This window comes from Phocoena sinus, chromosome 11, assembly GCF_008692025.1.
Source record: "Phocoena sinus isolate mPhoSin1 chromosome 11, mPhoSin1.pri, whole genome shotgun sequence".
NCBI lineage: Eukaryota > Metazoa > Chordata > Mammalia > Artiodactyla > Phocoenidae > Phocoena > Phocoena sinus.
In genome coordinates, this window is record NC_045773.1 from 96,324,867 (window position 1) to 96,349,702 (window position 24,836).

Below are 24,836 nucleotides of genomic sequence, written 5' to 3' on the forward strand. Positions count from 1 at the left end.
ATATGTAGCACACTGGCAAAGATTTAGAAAATGTTAATACCCAGTGGTGGAGACGGTGTAGGGAAATAGGGGTTTCAGAACTGCCAGGGGGAGTACAAACTGGACCAATTTTTGGAAAAGCAGTATGACACTTTGTACCAAAATGCTTAATTGACAAAATTCAATTGACAATTGAATGTACTGAAATTTGTCTTAAGGAAGTTCTTTGTAAATTCTTATTTGTGAGGCAATGTAATATAGTAATTAAAAGGAGAGACTCTGAAACTATATTGCCTGGGTTCAAGTGCCTGCTTGGCCAATTAGTAACTGTGGGACCACTGACAGGTTACCTAACTTCTCTGTTCCTGGGTTTCCCTAACTGTAAACAAGGATCAAAACAGTCCCTACACCTCATGAAGTTGTCGCGAAGTGTGTAATATACCATGGTTGAGAATCCCTGCTTTTCAAAGACTATTTCATTGAGCATCCCTTTATAGGGATAATACTTTTCAGCTTCTAAAACACCAAACATTATGCCTTGGTAAGGAGAGATTTTATTTTTCACCCAATAAAGCAACTTTATTTGTAAGTTTTGAAGATTTCAAAAATACATAAAAGTTCAGAGAAGAGACCAATTTTTTTTTTTCCCACTCCCCCAAATTAGATAGTGTTAAGCATCCCGGCGCCTTTACCTTATGAATCTTTACCTTTTTTTCTTAAAAATATTATTCTATAATTTGTGAAAAATCGAACACTTTATTCGAATGGATTCAAATGACTCATAAAAGTACAAAGAACAAAAATGAAAGTTTAAAAAAAAAACCCAAAACACTACAAAATCTTACATTTACAAGTAACCATCATTAAGAAAACATCATTTCATAAAGCATTTTTTGTACAGATAACTTCCATGTCACCTTAAGACTATGACACAGCTGTTAACTAGTTGACTAAACTATACCAAATATAGATTGCAAATAACCTTTTACAACTGGCCTTTACCATTAAGATGTATGGGTTGAGTTTCCTTAACTGAGCTTGGACATACCTTATGTACATGTTTACCACTTTTATGGGTTTATCAGTCCAAAAACCTGTTTCCTTAGGACCTAAGCTTTTGTTATTTGCATCATGTGAGCATCAAGTAATAAGTTTTCTCTGTGATCTATTTGTTTAGATGTGTTTGTTCATAGCTTGAATTAGGTATATGCATTTCAAGCGGCATTTCCTAGATTTTATGTGACTGTTTCAAATAAAAGTATCTACAGTATTGATTGCCCTTCTCACTACATTACGCAAAGCAATTTCATGGCTGGTTCGTTCCTTATAGGAATCAATAGAACACAGCGTGCCCTGTACTGCTGTGTTTCCCGCCTGGGCAAAAGGTCCTTAATGAATCCATTAGACAAATTTTCATCTTGCCCTGCACGCAGTGCCTTCCCTTCCTCACCTTCAAAACAAGGTGCCAGGTTACACCCAGTTGGATGTAAATCAAGAATTCACTCCCAAGTTATAAAACATTCCTTCCAATTCCATGTTAAAGCAGCCAAATAAAAATCACCATTGCTTAGGACTCTTGTCTAATTTTAACCCCTGTTGACAACCCAAGACAGGTCCAAAGGATTTGACGGTCAGTGGTAAATTCCACTTGCTGCATGCACTGGGTTATATATATATAGGTTGCTAATTCTGGGAACTAAGTGCCTATCTATAACAAGCCTAATCTTTTATACAGAGCAGCAGAAGCACTTCTGTTTATACTCTTCTGCAAATGTGAGAAACATCTTTTTAAAAAAAAGCAAAAAAAAACTTTAAAAAGAGAAGAAACATGGGAGTAAGTGTCCTAGGATGTGCCTGATGTATGTGGGTCTCCTACCCCACCCCTACCCCTCACCCCCGACCCCAAGGAGTTTCCAGCAGTTTTTAGAAACACAGGAAGTCACACTACAGCCCAAGCATTTCTTCTTGAAGCATCTATTTAACCTGAACATTTGGATGAAAAGCACTGGGCTACAGTTAGAAGCCCTAGGATGACACAAAAGCAGCAGACCTGGTTGAGAGGGTCAAGATGATCGTCACTTCTGGAAGGGAGCAGAGGCGGGTCCTGGAGTGCTTGTAGTAACGTGGGGTTTTGTTCCGCTTACTCAGGGGAGGGTCAGTTTGAAAATTCAGTGATTTCGATTCTGATATGTGCGGTTTTCTGTATGTATGATATTATATTTCAATGAAACGTTTAAGAAAGTTATAGGGTAGGTGGGAATGTGATATTTACATAAATTTGTAAAACATGAGACTTCAAAGAAATGTTGGCCCCTTCAGTTCCTTGCCCCCTTCTCCCAATTAACTTCAGGTTGTTCCCATTATTTATTCTGAATCACAGATACTGTCAAATTGAAGGTAACAAAAGCGTACCAAGTTCAAGCTTCATAATGATATAACTACATGCTGTATTTACTTTTTTTTTGGCTGCGCGGTACAGCTTGTGGGGTCTTAGTTCCCCAGCCAGGGACTGAACGCAGGCCCTCAGCAGTGAGATCACAGGGTCCTAACCACTGGACCACCAGGGAATTCTCTGTATTCACTTTATCACCCCAAATGAATAATATTACTAAAAACGACCCTACTTTTTTTTTTAAATAAGAGGTCAAACTATTATTTATTTCTATTATTTACAGAAAATAATAAATAAATATATAACATGGGAAAAGAAAAGTGTGCCAAATGGAACCAACACTCAACAGATACCTGCCAGAGGATCTATAAGAAACCATTATATTCACCTTGGAACATGCAAAATGAAGTCATTACAGTAAAAGAAAGGAAGAATAAGAAGCTGCTTTTACAGACCCCAAAGGCATCATGTTCTATGATGCCATTTTTACCACATTCTGGAAAAGGCGAAACCATAGGGATGGAGAACAGATCAGGATTTGCCAAGGGTTTGGATTGGGGGCAGGGATTGATTACAAAGAGCACCATGAGGGAATTTTTGGAGGTGATGGAATTGTTCTTGATCATGGTAGTGAATGCACGACTCTATGCAAACGCCAAAACGCAAGGGACTGGACACCAAAAAGAATGAATTTTACTGCCTATAAATTTAAAAATAAAAAGGGGGGCTGTTTCAGATTTAGCAACAATGTATAACAGAATGGATCTCCTTCATGGTAAATGGATACATTTAAAAGTTCTATTTTGTAGTATACCCAGAGAATTTTTCATTTGAGAAATAGTAATATTCACTATCTTTTAAAAAATGAATTCTGAACACTTTTTATGGAATCCTGTCATTAAAACCCATCGTTCAGTATTAGACAACATACATACCAAAATGTAGTTACTGCCCTTTTCCTCCAGTCCCTAGGGTATTTCAGAGAGAAATTGTGAGAAGCACTAAATATATAAAGTCTATTGTATTATGACTTACAAGTCCCACCTTCGTGACCCAGATCAGCTGCTAAATCATGTGACCCAAAGAAATCACTTCACCTTCCTGGGCTTTGGTTTCTCTAATTTTAAATGATTAGATTATCCTTTCCAACTCTAGTATGAAATTACCCACCCACTTCACAAAATCATTTTGTTATTTTTGAAGTAGGCATTCCGAGTTTCTACTCCTTCCAGAATCATCCACTTAAAAAAAAAAAAAGAAGAAGAAAAAAACCTATCACCAAAACAACATTCAGTGGGCACCATCTCACTACCTAGCTCAAATTCCTCATTTTACAGAGGGGGAAGCTGAGGCCCAGAGAGGTTAAGTGACATGCCCAAGGTCAAACAGCTAATTAAGGACAGAGCCTAGAACCTAGAAAATAATTTTGTCATGTGCATATCTAATATCTAGGTCACCGGCCCCTCTTACAGGGTCCAGTGGCTGGAGCTAGAAATTCCTTCTAAACTTTAAGTCCTAAAACCCAAATTAATTGAGGCCAAGGTTGGTTAACAGTTTGTGTCAAACAAGCTGTTAGCTGACAAGGCCAGAAGGCCAGAGTCCATTTTCTTCCCTCCACGCTGCCCTGTAAGACCAGAGAAACCTTCAATCTCAGATTACATTATATACATAAAAAATTAACAAGACGATTGAACCCAACAGAGGCCCATGAGAACATCTGGTAACAGGAAATACATTAAGATTTGGCTGAAATTTGCAAAATATCTTCAAGTCAATTCCAAATTCAAACATACAGGGGACTCATAAAATAATAAGACTATCAATTTGTCTTTTTTTTTTTCCTATATAGACGAAGCAGAATATTCAGATGCTAGAAGAGATGGAAAAAGTGTCTCTAAACACTGCACGCTAATCAAGTCTTACTCTTAGTAACACACTCCTCCCACATTCCCTGCAGGAAGAGGAAGGCCAAGAAAATGAACATCTTAACAAGCATTATTGCCTCTAATGCTTGAAGAACTTGTGCTTATAGATTCAGTTTTGTCCATTTAAAAAAGGAAGAAGAGGGAGTTCCCTGGCAGTCCAGTGGTTAGGGCTCGGAGCTTTCACAGCCAGGGCCTGGGTTCAATCCCTGGTCAGGGAATTAAGATCCTGCGAGCTGTGCAGTGTGGCCAAAATAAATAAATAAAAATTAAAAAGGAAGAAGAAAACTCAATACGGTTGATATAATATGTCCGAAAAGTTGGGTTAAAAAGGTTTTCACTTTTCAGCAAATCGCTGTTATGGGATATACAGAAAGCCTTAGCCTGGAATATTGGAATTTTCCATTTCTTTTGAAAAAAAGGAAGTTACTCATTTCTGAAAATTTGAGTCAACTCAGTGATGTCATAAATTTTACGTTTTCTGGCTTTTAGTGTGTGTAGTATGTTGATGGTTGTTGAAACTGGCTGATGGGCACGTGAGGATTTACTGTATCATTCTCCATTCTGTTTTGTGTTTGTAAATTTCATAACAGAGTTTTAAAATTATCCCTGTGTAAATAGCTAGGAGGGGCAACATTTGTTTGAACATTGAAATGGGAAGGATGTGGTTGAGTCAGCAGAAACCTGTACAGAATGATTGTGAAAAAACTCTCTAACTTCTTTCAAGTCTTGGCTATGTTGATCTCCTTTTCCAAGAAATTACATTTATTCTAAACAGACATCTGTACATGGTAAGGTTTAAGAAAATAAAACAATCCTATTAATCCCAGCTCCTGTTCCTTTCATGTGGTGTGATCTCAAAAATAGAGTACTGAAGACACTCGTCCTTTGCATTTTTAAGGAAACACTCTTCTCATGGATGTGAGAACATACTTCACAGTATTATTGTAAAACCTAAGTGAGGTTTTTCAGTATTCAGAATTTACACCAATAGCGTTAAGGGAAATCAAAATTATAAAAAATAAGTACTCATCCCAACATGTTACACTGCTTAAATTTTCTTATACTTCCTCCTATTCCTCTTTGGGTGTATTTACATCTAGTTTTACATGGTTGTGGAGCCATGGTGCAGACGTCCTTTTGTATGAAAAGACATTTAAATGGATTTTATTTAACACCTTCCTTGAGAATCTCATTAGTTTAGGAATTCTAGACCGTATTAATAAATAGAAAAACACTTCACCTCTCACTTTACTCCCAATATTTTCATTCAATTCTCAAAACAAGTTTACTAAGTAGCCACCTTATCGTGACTGTGCGGTTGAGGAGCTTAAGGTTCGGGTACACAAGGCCACAAAGCTAGTAAGGGCGGAGCTGAAATTCATCATCAGGTTTGTCTCACTCCAAAGCCCGGGATATTTCTTCTTCGACACGAGTCCTTCCCAAGCATCAGTCACCTGCAAGGCACTTTAACAGTATCCTCCATAAGCAACCAACACTGTAAAGCTTTGCGTTATACAAATCCACTTTTGTTTTTACTGGCGGCTGCCTTTTTCCTCAGTTAAGGAGATGGAAATAAACAGAACCAGCATTTGCTGCAAATCTGTGAACGTGCCAATCTGTAAAAGATGGTCTGTGCCAGCGGTTCTCAAGGTGGGCTTCTAGCAAGGTTATCCCCTGGTAACTTGTTAGAACGACAAATTCTGGGGCCTGCTCCTGTCCTGCTGAATCAGAAACCCTGGGGCTGGGGCCCAGCAATCCGTGTTTTAACAGGCCCTACAGTGGATTCTAAAGCCTGCTCTGTTTGGTAACCACTGCACTACATACATTGTCTTATTTAATATTCATAACTTATCCTGAAACTAAATACTATTTATTATTTCTATCATCACAGATGGGTAAACTGAGACTCAGCGTAGACTAAGACCAGTATCACATAGTTAGCAGGTAATGGGAGCCAAGACGTAAACTACACTTATCAGGTTCCAAAGCCTTTTCATAGTATCATGTGGACTCCAGGGGGGATATCAGGAGATTCTGTTGCCATGGTTCAGAGAAAGCAGAGCTACAGATGATAACGAAATCATGGAGACACTGATTACATATCTATTATGACTTTGATATGCAACTAATATTTTACTGTTTTAAAGAATCATTGAGGGAATTCCCTGGCAGTCCAGTGGTTAGGACTCCATGCTTCCACTGCAGGGGGCACAGGTTCAAGCCCTGGTTGGGGAACTAAGATCCCGCATGCTGCATGGTGTGGCCAAAAAAAAAAGAGTAATTGAAATGCAATACTATGCTTTGTTAAAAAAAAAAAAAAAAGTAAAACCTTGATGCTTCTAGAAAAGATTAGTTTCAGACAGTTGGTAGAAAATAACTGGAGGTGGAATGAAAGCTGGAAAAATGGCCTTGCCAGCTCTAAAGCAGTACCTGTCAATACATTAATCCTTTCTGCAAGAATTCATGCTAAGTTCAGCTTACTGGTTATTTACCAATTGCAACGGTATTTGTACTTAATTAAATGTGCACATATACTAAAATCCACATTTTCTTGTCTTGCATAATGTCGTTCTAGGGATTAGGGGTTAAAAGCTAATTAAGGGCAGTATTTCCAGATTATTTCCTTCACAGGGTAGCAGGGGCAAAAAATATTTGGGCACAGATTCCCCAATGAAGAAGATGATCCAAGTATTATACAGCACAGCCAATGTCCAGAGGCATTATAAATGAGCTTTCAAACAGCTCCAGCTTCGGTATAGTTTAATTAAGTAAATACCCTGTAACCTGCCTATGGTTTCTCTACAAGGAGCATGGCATCTAGGTTCCCAAGAGCCAGGATACCTTGTAGATTATAAGCCTTGCCCTATGACCTCACCCAAATGACTGCCCCAGGAATTGCCTAGAGCACTTACCAAGGAGGCAAAAGAACCCAAACAAGCCCACATCGCTAATACAATATTTTGAAAATCATGTCCAAACTTATTATGTGTATTTAATATTATCTGACCATACAAAAGTCAGGTCATTCGAAAACTCTGTTCAATGGACAGGAACCCAAGGAAGTGTCTGTTTTGTGTAATTTCTCCTTCAATCTGAATTTATCTCCATATCGACACAATAAGTACCAGTGTGGATTATCATCCGGGCCCCCCCACCAAGATAACTTTATTATAAACCTGAATGTTCTAATGATGTTCATTAAAACATGATTCTACCAGTCCATCAATGGTTATAATTCTTGGTCCCTGGTAAAATCAGTGTAACTGATGCATCCTTTGCGGTGCTAGGAACTGAACTGCACATTTAGGCTGATGTACAGAGAACACGACACACACTTCAAAAAAGCCTGGGGCTGATCCAGCCCCACCCAGGTTTAAGCCCCTGGTAACCTTTCCAGTCAACACATACCTTCCAAATAACTCAGTGTTTACATTTGCTGAGAGCTATACCTGGAGAAATGTTTCTCAAGTTTCTTTCTATTGTTGTCTTTCCTTGACCTTTCATTTCCTTACGCCCACATTTTTTTGCCCCAAGCCAGTAGCTGAGGTCAAATTCAAACAGAGGAAGCCCACTGCAGGAAACGAGAGTAGGCCAGGAATGGGACAAACGGCAAGGTTGGGGAAGTGCCAAGTAGTGGGAGAATCTCAGACCAGGTGCAGGTAAAACAGAAACTGGAGGAGTTCACATAGGGTACCAGTGCTTTCTCTGGTCATCAGAATTAAGGGCATGATGGGCCAACCTGTTCCCAGGCTGGCGACCTGGGAACCAGATGTTCTAAGGAAGGATTCTGCCCTCTTAATATTTCAACTGGAACTCTTGCTAATTCTACAAGGTATTGGATGTCTTTGTCTTTACTGGTATCATTTGTTGGCCTAGCTATTATGAAACTGGACATTCAAGCAGTAACTTACCCACTGTTTCTCTAATTCTGTCAAAAATGACCTCCACCCTACCCACCCCAGGTAGGGGGCACGACCCTCTGATCTCCTCATAACCATCCAGCCCCTCCCCAGACCAACCCATGAGCATCTAGCACGGTACCCATATCTTCAAGTCAGGCACAGTGATAGGTCACAGTGTCAGGGTAGTGATGGGGGAGATAAAAATGGATGTCATATTTCTCACCCTTAAGGAACCCAAACCCTGTGGAGGAAGGGCAGAGGAAATTTTCACTTAGCAGGTAATTATAATTCAATGCTGGCAGCAGTGTCAGGGAGTATAGGAGAACCCAGAGGTGGCGTACCAACCATCTGGGAGGTGGGTTATCAGGCATGGCTTCTGAAGGAGGTGACATCCAAGGAGGGTTACAAAGGATGAATGGGATTAGTCAGAGAGAGATGATAGGAAGGGTGGCCCAGAGAAGACATCATAAAAAGCCACCAGAAAAAATTTAAGTGAAAATCGCAGAAGTGTGCAGGACCAAGTAGTTGCTGGAACATTAAGTATGAGGTGTCAGGAAAGAAGAACTGAGGGTAGAGAGATGGGGCGGGGCAGGAGGGGAAGTCGGGTCACAGAGCTTATGCTGCCTTTGGGAGTTCCCCGGCCATCTAGTGGTTGGTGAGGATTCTGCGCTTTCACTGCCGAAAGCGGGGTAGGGGTGGCGGTGGGGGTTCGATCCCTGGTCGGGGAACTAAGATCCTGCAGGCCGCAGGGTGCGGCCCCACCCAAAAAAAAGACCTTCAACTTGAGCCTCAAGATAAGGAAAAGTCACTGAAAAGCTTTAAGGAAGGGAATGACAGGTATTCTACCAGCCTATCTGAGAGTTCTGTACGGCCACCATCCCTTGACTCTGGAAGCAAAGCTCCTTGGCGCCTTTGCCCCGTAAAATTCCTTGCACCTAGATTTAAAAATGCTTCAAAATTTAAAAAAAAAATAGTTGAGCTTTTAAATGAAAATTAGCTTCCTGAATGTCTGCATATGATCTATTTAAACAAAGAATACATCTTGTAGTCTTTTGTTTCTCACTTACAGACAACAGGGTGCCTAAAATAAGGACCATTTTTCTTTTTGTGTATTTTTGTGGTGAACTTAAAAAAAAAAGTACATATGCTGTTTTCCACACACGATGCTTAATTAGTTTTATTGTCTATAAACTTAATAAAATATCTCTGGAAGAATATAAGGAAGCATTAAAACCAGCAGCTGATGGAGTATAAAATTTTAAAATGTTAAAACTCATGAATAGATTTACTGTTTTTTTAAAAGAAGCTTTTAAAAAACGTTTTTAAAATAGGGACAGATATTCAGAAAAAAAAAAACAAAAAACCCACAACATTTTGAGGGGTCCGAGCGGGGGCAAAATTAGCCCAACATACTAAAATTAGCCTCATATACTAAAGAGTCACTACACTTAATACTCAACCACTCAAATCTCCAAACTTAAATTCCATAAGGTCATAGTCATCTGCTTCCAGAGCCACCCTCAGTGTACAGAATAGTGCCGGGTACCACGCTAAATTTATTTAGCAGGGCTAAATAAATATTTGTTGAGTGCTGAAAACAGACGTGTCAGAATGTTCTATTATTTTTCTGAAGACTTCTTTTCTATTCTGTAGGAAGATAATGTCCTCAAGATACTTCATTTTCTTTTGTTATCATAATAGTGATCAGGTTCAAATTCACCCTGGCTGCGCCTCGCCCACCAGCCTCTGTGAGCACACTACCTGAGGAACGCTTTCCACTTCCACTGGCTCAGAGAAGGGAGAGCCAGACCAAAGCCTGTTTTGGATGGGGCCTGTGGGAGCAGGCACAGAAGCCTGGGTGGGATGTGGCAACTGGTTCCAGCAGGACAACTTCCTATGATTCCAAAACACACGCGCGCGCGCGCGCGCACACACACACACACACACACACACACACACACACCCATATCCCTGCTAACCTTATTTCCAGCTTAGTGTGGTCAGGTGGGGCTTACTTCCATTGCCCTCTGCACTTTTTCCCCAACCTCACTTTTTTTTTTTTTTTTTTTGTGGTACGCGGGCCTCTCACTGTTGTGGCCTCTCCCGTTGCGGAGCACAGGCTCCGGACGCGCAGGCTCAGCGGCCATGGCTCACGGGCCCAGCCGCTCCGCGGCATGTGGGATCTTCCCGGACCGGGGCACAAACCCGTGTCCCCTGCATCGGCAGGCGGACTCTCAACCACTGCGCCACCAGGGAGGCCCCTCAACCTCACCTTTTTTACCTTTCTGGAGTTCTGCATGGAATTTGCTTTAGCTATACAGGAAAGAAAAAACGACTATTCCTTTACCTGGTGCAAGAGAACACTTCAGACTTTAGGCCACACGAATCCAGAGTCAGATCCCAGCTTTGCCTTGGACAAGCTGTGTGATACGAGCACATACTTCACTCTCTCTAAGCCTCATTTTCCTCATCTGTACGCGAGGATAACAATGAGAATTTCTCATAATTCAAAGAGATGACGTAGAGCGTAACCCATCTGGCACAAACTGTATTAACAAGAACGGTGTCAGATGCCACGTATAGTAGGTTTACATGTGTGTGAAATGCTTTTGTGTGAGTAAGTAGGATGCTCACTTCACTGTGATAAATGTTGATTCACTCCCCCTCCTGCAAGTCTTTGTGAACTGTTAACCTAGTATCGTCTGAAATTAACTGCATGCCTCTGTCCCCAGCCACCTTGCAGGTCCTTTTTCTGCCCCTCTCTAAGTAGGTTTCTATAACCACCATTCTAGATTAGCACTCAGGGATGTTGAGTCATCGAGCACCTAATAATTGCTATAAGTCTACTTGCAGAGATGAAGGTAGCACCCACACGTGTCAACAATAACGATGATACAGGCAAGAGCAGGGGGGTATTGCAAGCATGGCAGGCATGGGGTCACCTCCCCACAGAGCTGACGCCCACACCCACGCTGGTACAATACTAGAAACCGGTGCATTGGGACATCACCAGGAAGAGGCCCTACGGGTCACATAGGGCTTCCTAGACAACATATGGAAAACAGACTTTTGAAAAGAAACCCAGTCCTAAATCAAAGAGGGAGTTTGGTGCTGTTTTCTGCCTGCACGCCTCTGATACCTTGGCCCCAAATTATCATGAACGACGGGAAAGACTTCACAGCATATAAAAACAAGAGGCTGCAAATGCAAACTTCTAATAAGAAAATGGGACTTGGAAATTGAGAGCTGACTTTGGGTCAACTCCAGCTAGAATCTCTCTCGTATGTTTCAACTCACTGTTACCCATTCTTGCAGGCAATAAAGTATCAGAGTAGATTTACTGAACCCAGTCGGTTGAGACCTGGACACCTGTTCAGGCCTAAGACTGGAAACATTTAAGCCACAGTGATAATTTGGAAACATCTAAAGAGGAGTCGAAGATTCTGAAAACAGACACCCCCCCACCTGCCCCGTCCCCCGCCCTGTGAACTTTAAGCATCAGTGTGATACTGTGTAACAGCCTCTGAAAGAAGCACCACCTACTTCAACTCCTCAATTCTACAATGCTTATTCAAAACGCCCTCATCATGTTATAGCTGCACTTATCAAGGACTACGAAAGACATTCATTCCAAAGACTGAGCTACTGTATGTCGATTATACCTCAATGTAAAGTAAAAAGACTGAGCCAAAGGTCGGGAACCATGTGATACACCTTCAAAGGTAGTTTTGCCGGAACTCCGGGAACCCGGCATATTTATTCTATCTCTATATAGCACAGTCATAAGACAGTAGAGCTGTCACCAAACTGTCACTAAAAAGCAAGCAGACTAATAGCTTTCTAAGCATTTATTTTTTTTTCCAAATAATTTCAAAGAGGAGCTGAATGCTAGCCAACTCAACTGAGTATGGATAAGAAAAAATGGGAATGGAAATTCGTACCTACCTGGGATCCTATTAAGTGTCACCCAGAAATGTTCATCAGGGGAAAAGGTATCTTTGGACCAGTGTAGCAGATCAATGGCCCTTTGGTCTTGGAAGACAAACTTGACAAACTCTCTGGTAAGGGCCACATAGGCAGTGCCAAAGTAGATGGTCAGCTGGTGTGGAGGGGAGGTTTTCAAAATATTAGTATTTTTCACAAAAGAGCCACCTCTGCCTAAGTGCTCTCGGTGGACATATTTAGTCCGCTTTATTGCATGATTGGGAGGCAGGACCCCCGGGGTAATGTTTTTCCCTTTAAATCTTTTCAGATACTGAATGATCTCCCTGTTGGTTTTCAGGGGGAAATCTTGCCCACAGGTGTTGATGGCGTACTTCCACGGAACTTCAGAAGCTAAAAGGTCTTCCAGGCAGTTCAGGTCAGCCTGGAGCCTGGAAATTCCTGCATAGACCACAGGCTCTACCTTTGAAGCAAGAAAAGCATTCTGGAAGCAACTCAGTAGCTGCCACACAGATTTCTTAAACTGAGTTGTGGCTTTCTCATCCACATGAATGCAGTAGACGTTTTGGGGCATATAGACAGCTCTGAAGAGTCTTTCGAAAGTATCGAAGTCCTTATGGATGACCATGACATATGCCAAAGGGAACACAGCTTCTTCTTTCGACAGGGGGCTCGTGATGTAGTGATTCTGGATCAGGTAGTCCTTGCAAGGGACACTTCCCACAGGTGATGTCAGTGTCTTTTCCCACAAAAAGGATGACTTATCTTCTAAGGCGTAATTACAGGCATGCATCCTAAAATCCCTTTCATTGGAACTATTCAGCCTCCCGTAACGTTTTGGCTGGCTTAACTGGCTATTGTAAAGTATCACAAAAATAACCACACTGACCACCGTGAAAGCAAAAAAGCAATACCTCCAAAAGCTCATTATTTTCACTTCCCTGGGGAAGGAGTCTCTCTCCAGAGATTGAGAAACCATCGGTTCCTGAAACCACAAGTGTGAAGAGGTGGAATTGAACCTCCTTTGCCAATCTTGAATTTCAACAGTTTCTCAAGAGGGCTTCCTTTTCCCGGGTCCTTTAATCCTCATTTATTCTCTGCTTCTGGGTGGCATCCATCCTCTCTTGGTGATGGCCAGAGATGCTTCTTAACGCGCACTGGTCTTCAAGCCTCGGTGCTGAATCCCGGCTGCTGGCAGAATGCAGTCTGGCTCAGCCCAGCCTCCGGGAAGCCCTTCTCATTTGCATACAAGACGCCAGTGGATCTTAGCAAGTTGCGTTCTGGTGTGGAATGACGGACGGCTCGTTTCACCCAGGCTGTTTCTCTGGCTTTATCCCACCCCCTCCATCCAATCTATTCCGATCTGATCTCCCTTCTCGTCTCAGGCTTTCCCCTTCCTTTTCGAATTAAGTGGTTCTCACTTTTCTGGTTAGCCCCGCAACCCGCTAGCAGTCCGTGGAAACCACAGCCTTTGGACTTCTGCTCCGCGGGTTTATTTCTCTTCCTGTTTCTCTGCCACTCTCTTTTCCTTTCAGTGTTACCTCTACCTCTGGGCGTATACAGACACAGATAAAGAAAAATGCCCTTGCAACATGCCTAAGTAGAAGATTGTCAGAGGCGAGGGGAAAAAAAAAAAAAGTCTAATAGAGAGGTAGGTGTTCCCTGAATCAAATCAGACAATTTCTGATGATGTTACATAGTACATATATGTCTGTGCAGGCTGTGAGTAGAGGGAAATAAGAAATACACTCTTGGGGGCATGAGATGAGGGTAGAAGGAATCTAGTGACTTTTGACATTAAAGGGTGGGTGTGGAGGCATAAATGAAATAAACACACCTTAGTTCGCCTCCCTGGGAGAAAGGTGATACTCACTGTTCCTAGAGAGCAAGAGTTGGTTCCCATTTCACACAGAGCTTCAGATAACTTGAGCTGTTGACACAGTATTATCTACCATATGTGGAGTGACTAGCCACTGGGTCTCTTTAAAAGCCAGACATCTTCAGATTAGAGGCCGTTTCACAGAACTCAAAAGATTCTCCTTTCTACCCAACCCCCGTCTCCCATTTCCTTACTCTGAAGAAAGAACAAAGGCTTCCAGGGCTGCTGCAAAATTCCTGGAAGTATCCGTCAGGGTAATTCAGGGGAGCCAGGAAGAGAGGCCCAGCAGTTCTGGTCACACTGCAGATGCTTTCTCTTAGGTCACCTGTGCCAGGTGCCTCCAGTGCTCAGCAAACATGGAGTGCCTTGCAGACTAATGCCCGTGGTAAGGACGCTTCTGGAGGAAAGTTACTGGCCCAACTAACGGATCAACTCTGGCAGCCACAGGAGCTAAAAGTGGCCCTGCTCCCATCCCACTCCCGCAGTCAACCCAACTCTCCTACCTGTCTGGGCCTGACGTGGCAACTGAAGCAGCTGCTTCTGTTAGGAAGACACTGGTGTGTAACGCAGCAATCTCCCTGTGTCCCTTCCCGTCCCACACCACCCCTTCATGTCCTACAGCTCTGGACTAATGAATGACAACAGTAGCATGGATGTGACCGAGAATGAAAAATGTTGCCTGCCGTATCAGTAAACAAAGGATGTTGCAGCCATCACATGACAGCCGCCCCTGATGGGGAGCCCTGAGGGAGCTCAAGATGGAAACAGGATGCCTGCCACTGCAGCCACCCCCAGGGGTGCACCCTGGGGAGACTCAGGATGAGAAAGCACAGGATACTGGCCCCAGAGAGCTGAGGTACATATCAAAGGAATGATTTCGATGAGCCCAAACTTATGCATCTTCTCATACATAGGAAAGTGCTATATTCAGTTACTTGAGATGCCTGGTTTTCTTTAATTAACAGTAATGTTTTGATCGTCCAACTACCTGGTCTTTGTTGCAAAAACTCCTGTGTATCCCGGTTCCTCCCTGACCTCTTCGGAGCTGTCCCAGGCTTGAAGTCCTCAGAATGTCCACCGAATAAAACATAATTCTCAATTTTTAGGTTGTGCGATTTTTTTTTCGGTCAACATGACAGATACTGATTTGGAGATAGGCCCAAAGAGTTGGCAGGCATCTTAAAGATCACCTAACACAACTCTGTATATCACAGATGAGCAAACTAAGACCAATACAAATGATTTTTTCAAAATCATTCAGGCAGATAGAAGCCAGAGCCTTAGTTCTGCAGCTCCCTGGTCCAGGTGGAGCCAGTCTAATTAGCTTCAAATCCCAGCTGGTCACTGACCAGCTATACGAACAGGGTGGAGTTACTTAACCTCTCTAAGCATCAGGTTCTTTGTCTGCAAGATGGGAAATAACAGTGGTTCCTATATCACGTGGTTGTTAAGAACATTAAGTGAGATAACTCTTGTTCAGGGTTTATGTATCTGGTCATGTATGTTCAATAAGCATTAGCGATTATTGTTGCTGTTGTTTCCCTTTCGAAAAACATCCAGCATTTCTGACCCTGTTGAGGAACTGATATTTTGATTTCTGTTCTTAGTAATGGAAAAGAAAAACATTTACATTCTTAAGGCTTTCAGATGGGTTGATTTATTGCCACTCTAAAAGAATGAAGGTTAAATTTCACTCTTTTCCTTCCCCATCATTATCTTCTTTCACCCCCCTGGGGGGTGGGGGAATCCTAGAAATGTGGGTTCATGAAGGGAAGTACTGAATAGTCTGCTTTGATACCTTCAGTTCCCTTTGTTCTTACTAGACCCACACCCTTTTCTGCGAAGTAAATGGCAGGAATCAGCAGAACTTGGGAGGAGAGGCAGAGGGAAGTGGGCACAAAGGGCTCTCATTGCAGGTTCTGTTGGTTTTCCCCCTCCTTTTGTCTCGACCCTTGATCCTACAAGGGGGAGCTCTGATCCAATGCCAATGCAAAGCAAACTCAACAAATCTTTCATCATGATTTAGTCAAAGCAGGTTGCAAATGAGAAGGGGGTACAATGTGATTAACAGCTCAAAATAGCAGGATCCCAAACCCCTTCTCTGGTCTGTTCTGCCTTATTTACAATGATTTAGATGAACAGCCAGAGATTAGAATGCGATGCCTTTTTTAGCGGTTGGCCCAGCTGTAGGTTTGTTTGGCCTGGTATCTGTGGCAACTGAACAGGAATTTTCTTCCAGCAAATAATTGGGCAGGCTAAGCTATTAACTTCCAACCAGGACAGGATTTCTGCTCTCTTCACTCTAGTTGGCTTAACATATTGAAAACGGTCGTCAAGTGGACATTTTGTATCACTCCCTGCCTCTCTCTGCCCCCAGGATAACCTTTACTGTCACAATCAAGGAGACAGCACAAGGACAGCCACTAACAACACATAATTCACTTGGCTCAAACCTTAAAACAAAAGGCTAGGCTATGGGGGGCGGGGGGGGGGTGCTTCTGGAGAACGCGGTGGGATATTTTTTCCTTTACGGTCACTTTAGCTCTCATTAACCTCATTTGAGCTGTGCATCTACCCCCGCTGGTGTCTCAGAGGCAAACGTGAATGACTTCCTGTAGCGGCAGGGCTACAGTCTGGGTCTGACCTGTTCCCAAGTCCTTAGAGTTCTCCTTTACCTCTGATTGCTTCTTTCGGCACAATTACTGGCTATTGAATCAAGGCAATGTTTTTTGCCAGGCCGTCTCATCTCTCCCAAGGTTACACCATCCTGCTTCTCATCGAAGGCTTTGGTGATGTCATTCTGACAACCTCAAACACTGGCCACAAGCGAGACCCAGACAGTAAACAAGAAAACGTCTCCCAGCAACCAAAATAATGATCACACACGGTAGGCTGGATTCACACACTCAAATGTGTACAGGTAGGTAAGCGAGAAAAGTTAAGTGAAAAAAGTTGGTGAAGCTGGTGGAGGGCAACAAAAACAGGGCTAGTGAGTTCACGAGCGGCAGCAAACACTTGGCCGCGGTGTTGTGGACATTGAGGGAGGGTGCAGATGGGGGTAAAGAGCCTTCAGGTGCTTGCCCCACCGAAAGCAAGCCCCTCCTTCTCAAAGTCAGCCCTGAATAATGTGGGGTCATGGGGCCAGTGCTGCCAGCTCCTCAGATATTTGAAGAGGAAGGAGAAATCTGAATTTTATTTGAAAAAAATTCCAAACTCTTTAAATGTTATCAAGTAATTAACAAATTGTTAAGACACGAGTGCACGCATACATATGCACCCTGAAGACTGCATTGGCCCCCAGGATGCAGTTTATCGTCTTTGGTTTAAGCATCAAAGCTCCTCTATTTGAAGCTCTCTTGAGGCTTAGCTTATTCACTTTTAGTTTAGACACAATCATAACAAACTTTCTCAGATCTAAGCAGATAAGAAATCACAAATTAGAAGAGGAATATAGAACTGGTAGATTGGGCACCCTTTTGTCAGCAATAAGTGATATACTCAGAGTGAAGTAGGTTTGAGAAAAACTCCAAAAGTTTCCATTAAAAACTAAAAATAGAGCTACCAAATGATCCAGCAATCCCACTCCCAGGCATATATCCAGAAAAGATGAAAACTTGAATTTGAAAAGACATATGCACCCCAAGGTTCATAGCAGCACTATTTACAATAGCCAAGACATGGAAACAACCATATAAATATATATATATATAAAAATAACATATATATGTGTATATATATACAATAGAATATTACTTAGCCATAAAAAAGGATGGAACATTGCCATTTGCAGCAACATGAATGGACTTAGAGAATAGCATACTCAGTGAAGTAAGTCAGACAAAGACAAATATGATATCACTTATATGTGGAATCTAAAAATTACTACAAATGAATCTATATACAAAACAGAAACAGACTCATAGACATAGAAAACAAACTTATGGTTACCAAAGGGGAAAGGGGGGAGATAAATTAGGAGTATGGGATTAACAGATACAGACTACTATATATAAAATAAATAACAAGGATTTACTGTATAGCACAGGGAACTATATTCAATACCTTGTAATAACCTATAACGAAAAATAATCTAAAAATAAAATTACACACACACACACACACACACACACACACACACACACACTTAACTGAGTCACTTTGCTGTATACCTAAAACTAACATAATACTGGAAATCAACTATACTTCAATTAAAAAAAAAAAGAAAAGAAAAACTCCAAAAACATTGCAAGATCATTCAGTTAAAGAATGACTGGCATTTGTACAGCCCCATGACCATTTTATTACTATAGATCAATATCTCTAGTATTTAAAATTATCAAATAAGTTAATGAAAGGGCTTGAAAACTGTGAAGGCCAACCCAGTGCTTTGGGGTTGAAAACAAGCAGAGTAGGAACACTCAGTGAAATATAAGTTTATTAATATATTCTTGTACATATATTTTGCATAGTTTATTTAAAAAGGAATTTCTGAAATATGTTTATTCAAATAGTTTTTTTTTTAATTAACCATTTTGTGCACAAAAGGGCAGCCTTTAAATTATCTAGGAAACTCACAATTCTGACAAAACTTTTTCTGAAAAAAATGTTAGGCAAATATGTCTACCACATGCTTCTATATCAGACGTCAGTGCTTTTTCTGTAAAGGGCCAGGTAGTAAATATTTTAGGCTTGAGAGCCCTTTGGTTTCTGAGGCAACCACTCAACTCTATGACTGTGTTCTGAAAATTCTGAAAGTAGCCATAACCATATGAGGTTGTGTCCTGCTAAAACTTTATTCATGGACACTGATATCTCAATTTCTTATTTTCATGTCATAAAATAATTTTTTTTTCTTTTACAACCATTTAAAAATGTACAATCATTCTTAGCTTGTGGCCAATACAAAAATAGGCCAGATTTAGCCCCCAGGCTGTATGTCACTGGCTGATTTCTTTTCTAGATAATAATCAAGTTTCTCCAGGCCTAAATTTTGTAATAGCAGAGTCTTTGCAATCACTTTCCAGAGGAAGAAATGTGAAATGAGGGAAAATGGTAATGTTGGTCATCCTTGTACCTGCTGCATGAATCCCTTTGCATACCCCGTTGGGGTTACAGTGCAGAGCACTGGGCTATATGCCTCGGCTTCCCTTCTTCTGTAAAACAAATATATTAGGAACACTGATTTCATAGCATTCCAAAGAGATTTAAATAGATTAGTACATAAAAAGAGCTTAGAGCAATGCCTTGCACAGAAGGCGTACTCAACAAAACTTACAGAATCTCTCTCTGTTGCCAGACTTGGTTCATATAGAAACTGAAGCACCCACCCACCTTCCTAGGTACCTTTAGTGAAGCAGAACAGTAGTGCTTGATGGGTCATTCTTTACCTAAAAGACCCCAAAGTACAGATGGGAGTCATCAAGGCAGCTCCAGCCCCTTCAGCCCTCTCCCTACACCCCAGAGTAAGGGAACTGCCCTTCATTCCCAGTTGCAGTCTCTTGAACCTGTTCTCCAGAGACCCAGCGAGCTGGTGCACCCTGCAAAAAGGTTGTGATAGAGCATGCTGGCGAAGACCAAGGCTTTGGAACAGGGTTTAAATTGGGCTCTGCTGTTTACTATGTGACCTTAAGAAAGTTTCTTGGGATCACTGTGCCTTAGTGTCCCAATTTTTAAAAAAGCATCATAGAAAGTCTATGAAAGTAAATCTGGCTAAGAAGCCTTCTGTATTTTACTATATACTATTCCGCATACCGTCACCCCAGCTTAGCCTCATTCTTCCAAGATCACACTGCTTTTTCCTACGTCCCTAGCAGCCTCCTTTGGGTAGCAAATTTCTTTCCCTCTTGTGGTTAATGGCCCAGATTTAATTCCAGTTTTCCAAGCAAAAGCAAAAACAAAAGCAAAAAAACAAACACACACTAATTTTACCTTTGGCTATATTCTGTTAAATCTCAAGGGACAGAATTGGTGACTCTTTGTCTTTCTATACAACTTTTCTGTTTCCAAATGTGTGCTCTGAGAAAAAAAATGGCAAATTCTTAAGGAGAAGACCTTGCATGTCCCACATATTTCCAAATCTGGGATATTCTTCTGGTACCCTTCTCATACAAAGTACTGCCAAACTCCTCCACCCCCATAGTTTTGAAAGTTGAAGTTGCAAGGAGATATTTCTTCTAAGAGACAATATTTTATCATTCAGCTGCTAACCAGAGATCTGTATTTTGAAGATGCTCAAAGAAAACAAAAGTCTTAAAATAGAGATAGGCAGTGGCTTCCTCCAACAAATAATTTTAATAGCCCTATTAAATTCTTGACTCGTTTTCAGTTTATTCAATCCACTATCATACTAGCTTCTTTCCCCATAGGACCTGTCATTTACTTGAGTTTAGACAGTTTGTTAGGGCAGAGTGCTTAGATAAATCCCCAAAAGCAGATGTGTCTTCTGCTTTCCTATAAATTAAACCTGGAAAAAATTTGCCTCCAAGATATGTTCTGTGTTTGTACTGAACTGAAGAAAATCTTTGCATTTGATTCTGCCACTGGTTCAAGTGGTTTTAGATTCAAATTTTTTATTTACCAATCCATCCCTTTAAATGACATCCTTAAACTTGATCCTTTCCCTTCAAAAACAATGGGAAAATTATTATAAATAGGGTAGGCTCAGTCCTGGTCTGCTTTGGTTAGGGCTCTCAGGTCTGAGAGTGTAGTTTTGATTACTACCCTTCAGTGTGTCTTAAATGTGTTGTAACCTACAGAACGGAGTAGTTTCAGTTATCTTTTTTTTTTTCTTCTTCCAGTAAATGATCAGTGCTGTTCTGTGGAACATAAATATCTAGGGCACTAATTCTCAGTCCTGAGGGGCCTTGGGCGTTGGAAAGATGAGCAGGAATGTGTAAGGGCAGTACTTAGGGTGACCAACTGTCCAGTTCGCCCGGGACTGAGGGATTTCCCAGGACATGGGATTATTTTCGTGCTAAAACTGAAAAAGTCCTGGGCAAACCAGGATGGGTTGGTTATCCTAGATACCATCGGTCCTAAGCCCTCACTGCTGAAAGATATACCAACTAGAGGATGTTCAATAACTGATCAGTATGGAAGGAGAGGAAATGCTGAAACCATTGATCTGGGTGAAAGGTGCATGCAGGTCATAAAAATTCTGCAAATTGTAGTGCAAAAAAACTCTACATGACCCTTCCAAACATATCCCTGAACCACTGAGGCATGAGGACGAAATGATGTACATTTGTGGGGTAACTTTATAGTGAACCTAAAAGAATACACTTAAACCATTCTAACTACACAGATGTTCCCCAGTGGTTGTAAGAATGTGTTAGTAGCAACCTATACAATGAAGGGAGAACCTAAAAGGAAAATAACTGTTATTATAGTGTTAACTATATCTAAAATCCCCTCCTCCCTCCACCCCACATATGACTTGGCACATCTTTCTGTAAAGAAGGAATTAATAGAAAAATATGTGGTCTTATGAACGGAAATGCTTTTATTAAAATTTATAATAAATGGGCAATGAAGCCAGCAAATGTTAACTCATTTTACGGAACAGTGTAGTCAGCTAGCCATTTGATCTCTCTGACTCTCAATTTCCATATTTGTACAACTTGAGGAGCTAAAGATGTTCCCTAAGGCTCCTTTCAGCTCTAAATGTTGTGATATTTCTAGATTCTGCACAGAATAAAGAGGAGGCTATTTTTACAGGAAAACTGCTTTAGGGAGTTTTGCTTAGATTAAGTGCAGGAGAAAGTTGAAAATGTGATAGCACATCTGACCAGAGAGAAACCAAGAAGGCTTTCTTGGAAGTGGGGTGGGGAGAAGTTAGTCTAGACAGACCGAAGTCCAGAGGGAGGAGAAACCCTATGGGGAAGTGTTCAGCCTCTCCAGGAGACCACCCGACACCTAGCCGGGACTTCAGGGTCTGGGGTGGGCAGTTTTCATAAGGGACATGGGAGGGCATTTGGAGTCCTAGGCAGGAGGCCTTTTTTTCTGTAGAACCCCAAGGAGCTCAAAGAAGAAGCTCCAACTTGAACTGAGGGCAGAATTACAGATTTTCGATGAAGGAGGAATTATGTGAGGACTGGGGCTAGGGAAGGGGGTGCCTAATGAGGAAATACCTGGAAGAGGGGGCTGATCATGGCAGGAAGCTAACTCCTTTAGGATGATCTTAGCATCTTCAGCTTGCTTAGGCAAGATTGCAGTTTTATCCTCTGATATTTTCACAGTCAAGTTCTGATCTTTTAAATCTGGCTGAAGAGAAAGATTATGGGGGAATGAATATCATGGAAGTAAGTACAGAGCTCGAGGGTAAAGGCTTTGAAAGAACAACCTCCAATCATCCATTCTCTGAAAACATGGCATTGAAGTGGATACAAAGTAAATCTATTTGGAAAGAAAGGACAGTCTCTTCAATAAACGGTGCTGGGAAAACTGGACAGCTGCATGCAAAAGAATGAAACTGGACCCCTATCTTACACCATATACAAAAAATAACTCAAAAAGGGTTAAAGACTTGAACGTGAGACTTTTTTTTTTTTCCTGGCTGTGCCATGTGGTTTGTGGGATCTTAGTTCCCCGACCAGGGACTGAACCTGGGCCCTCGGCAGCGAAAGCGTGGAGTCCTAACCACTGGACGGCCAGGGAATTCCCGAACGTGAGACGTGAAACCACAGAACTCCTAGAAAGAAACGTAGGGGGATAAGCTCCTTGACATTGGTCTTGGTGATGACTTTTTGGATCTGACACCAAAAGCACAAGCAACAAAAACAAAAATAGGGTTTCCCTGGTGGTGCAGTGGTTAAGAATCCGCCTGCCAATGCAGAGAAAATGGGTTCAGGCCCTGGTCCAGGAAGATCCCACATGCCGCGGAGCAACTAAGCCTATGCGCCACAACTACCAAGCCTGCGCTCTAGTGCCCGTGAGCCACAACTACTGAAGCCCACACACCTAGACCCTGTGCTCTGCAACAAGAGAAGCCACTGCAATGAGAAGGCCACGTACAGCAACCAAGAGTAACCCCCGCTCGCCGCAACTAGAGAAAGCCCGTGCGCAGCAATGAAGACCCAACGCAGCCAATAAATAAATAAATTTTAAAAATTAAAAAAGCAAAAACAAGTGGGACTACATTGAACTAAAAACCTTCTGCACAGGGCTTCCCTGGTGGCACAGTGGTTGAGTGTCCGCCTGCCAACGCAGGGAACACGGGTTCGTGCCCCGGTCTGGGAAGATCCCACATGCCGGGGAGCGGCTGGGCCCGTGAGCCATGGCCGCTGAGCCTGCGCGTCCGGAGCCTGTGCTCCGCAATGGGAGAGGCCACAGCAGTGAGAGGCCCGCGTACCACAGAAAAAAAAAAAAAAAAGACGAGAAATAACAAGTGTCAGTGAGGGTGGGAGAAAAGGGAACCCCTGTGCACTGCTATTGGGAATGTAAATTGGTGAAGCCACCGTGGAGGTTCCTCAAAAAATTAAAAGCAGAACTACCATGTGATCCATCAATTCCACTTCTGGGAATTTATCTGAAGGAATTGAAAACACACACACAAACACACACACACATATATACATTCAGCCATAAAAAAAGAGGGAAATCTTGCCATTTATGACCTCAAGGGCATTAAGTGAAATAAGTCAGACAGAGAAAGATAAATACGGTATGATCTCACTCACATGTGAATCTAGAACAACAAAAAAACCCCATAGATGCAGAGAACAGATTGGTGGTTGCCAGAGGCGGAGGTGGGTTAGGCAAAATGGAGGAAGGGGGTCAAAAGGTACAGACCTCCAGTTATGAAATAACTAAGTCATAGGGATGCAACGTACAGCATGGTGACTGCAGTTAATAATACATTATTGTATCTTTTAAAGTTGCTAAGAGAGTAGATCTTAACAAGTCTCATCACAAGGAAAAGAAAATTGCAACCGTGCGTGGCAATGGATGCCAGCTAGACCTACTGTGGTAACCATTTCACAGGATATACAAACATTAACTCATTGTGTTGTACACCTGAAACTGATATACTATTTTGTCTTAATTATATCTCAATTTTCAAAACAGGTAAACATATTTGGGAAAAAACTTCTACTCATGGCTTTGTCCAAAAGCATGTCAAGAAAGAATGACACGTACTATTCAGATCAGAGAATGAAAGACAGGCGTTGAGAAACCACATTAAGAACTGGTTAGTTAGGTCAAGAAAATTGTCGGGACTTCCTTGGTGGCGCAGTGGTTAAGAATCCTCCTGCCAATGCAGGGGACGTGGGTTCGAGCCCTGGCCGGGAAGAGCCCACATGCCGCGGAGCAACTAAGCCCGTGCACCGCAACTACTGCACCTGCTCTCTAGAGCCTGTGAGCCACAACTACTGAGCCCGCGTGCCACAACTACTGAGCCCGCAAGCCAAAGCTACTGATCCTGCAAGCCACAACCACTGAGCCCGTGTGCCACAACTACTGAAGCCCATGCGCCTAGAGCCCCTGCTCCGCAACAAGAGAAGCCACCGCAATGAGAAGCCCTCGCACCGCAACGAAGAGCAGCCCCTACTCGTGGCAACTAGAAAAAGCCCACACGCAGCAATGATGACCCAACGCAGCCAAAAAATAAAGAAAAGAAAATTTAATTTTCTTTTCCTCTATTAGGAACTGTCAGTGTTAATATGGGCTGCAGCATGTAATTTTTGAATTGGGCTCAGCACACTGTATTGTATTTTTATGACCTACATGAAAAGAATCTGAATGGAAGTAAAACCTACCTGCAAAAACTGCATGGCCTTTGGTCTGCATTAAATGGTATAATCCGTGTTCATGTAAAA

General features: G+C 42.0%; 1 protein-coding gene across 7 annotated transcripts in view; it reads right to left on the minus strand.

Moving 5' to 3' along the window:
* The window catches only part of GCNT2 (glucosaminyl (N-acetyl) transferase 2 (I blood group)), a 123,922-nt gene that overhangs the window by 20,812 nt on the left and 78,274 nt on the right, over positions 1-24,836 (minus strand). The window contains exon 1 of one of the 7 annotated variants that reach the window (XM_032648057.1): positions 12,144-14,298. The exons of the other annotated variants lie outside the window; for them this stretch is intronic. Coding sequence (XP_032503948.1) covers positions 12,144-13,119 — 976 coding nt within the window. The 5' untranslated portion in view covers positions 13,120-14,298. Of the gene's footprint in view, positions 1-12,143; positions 14,299-24,836 lie in introns of those variants that run through there. 7 annotated transcript variants of the gene reach the window in all.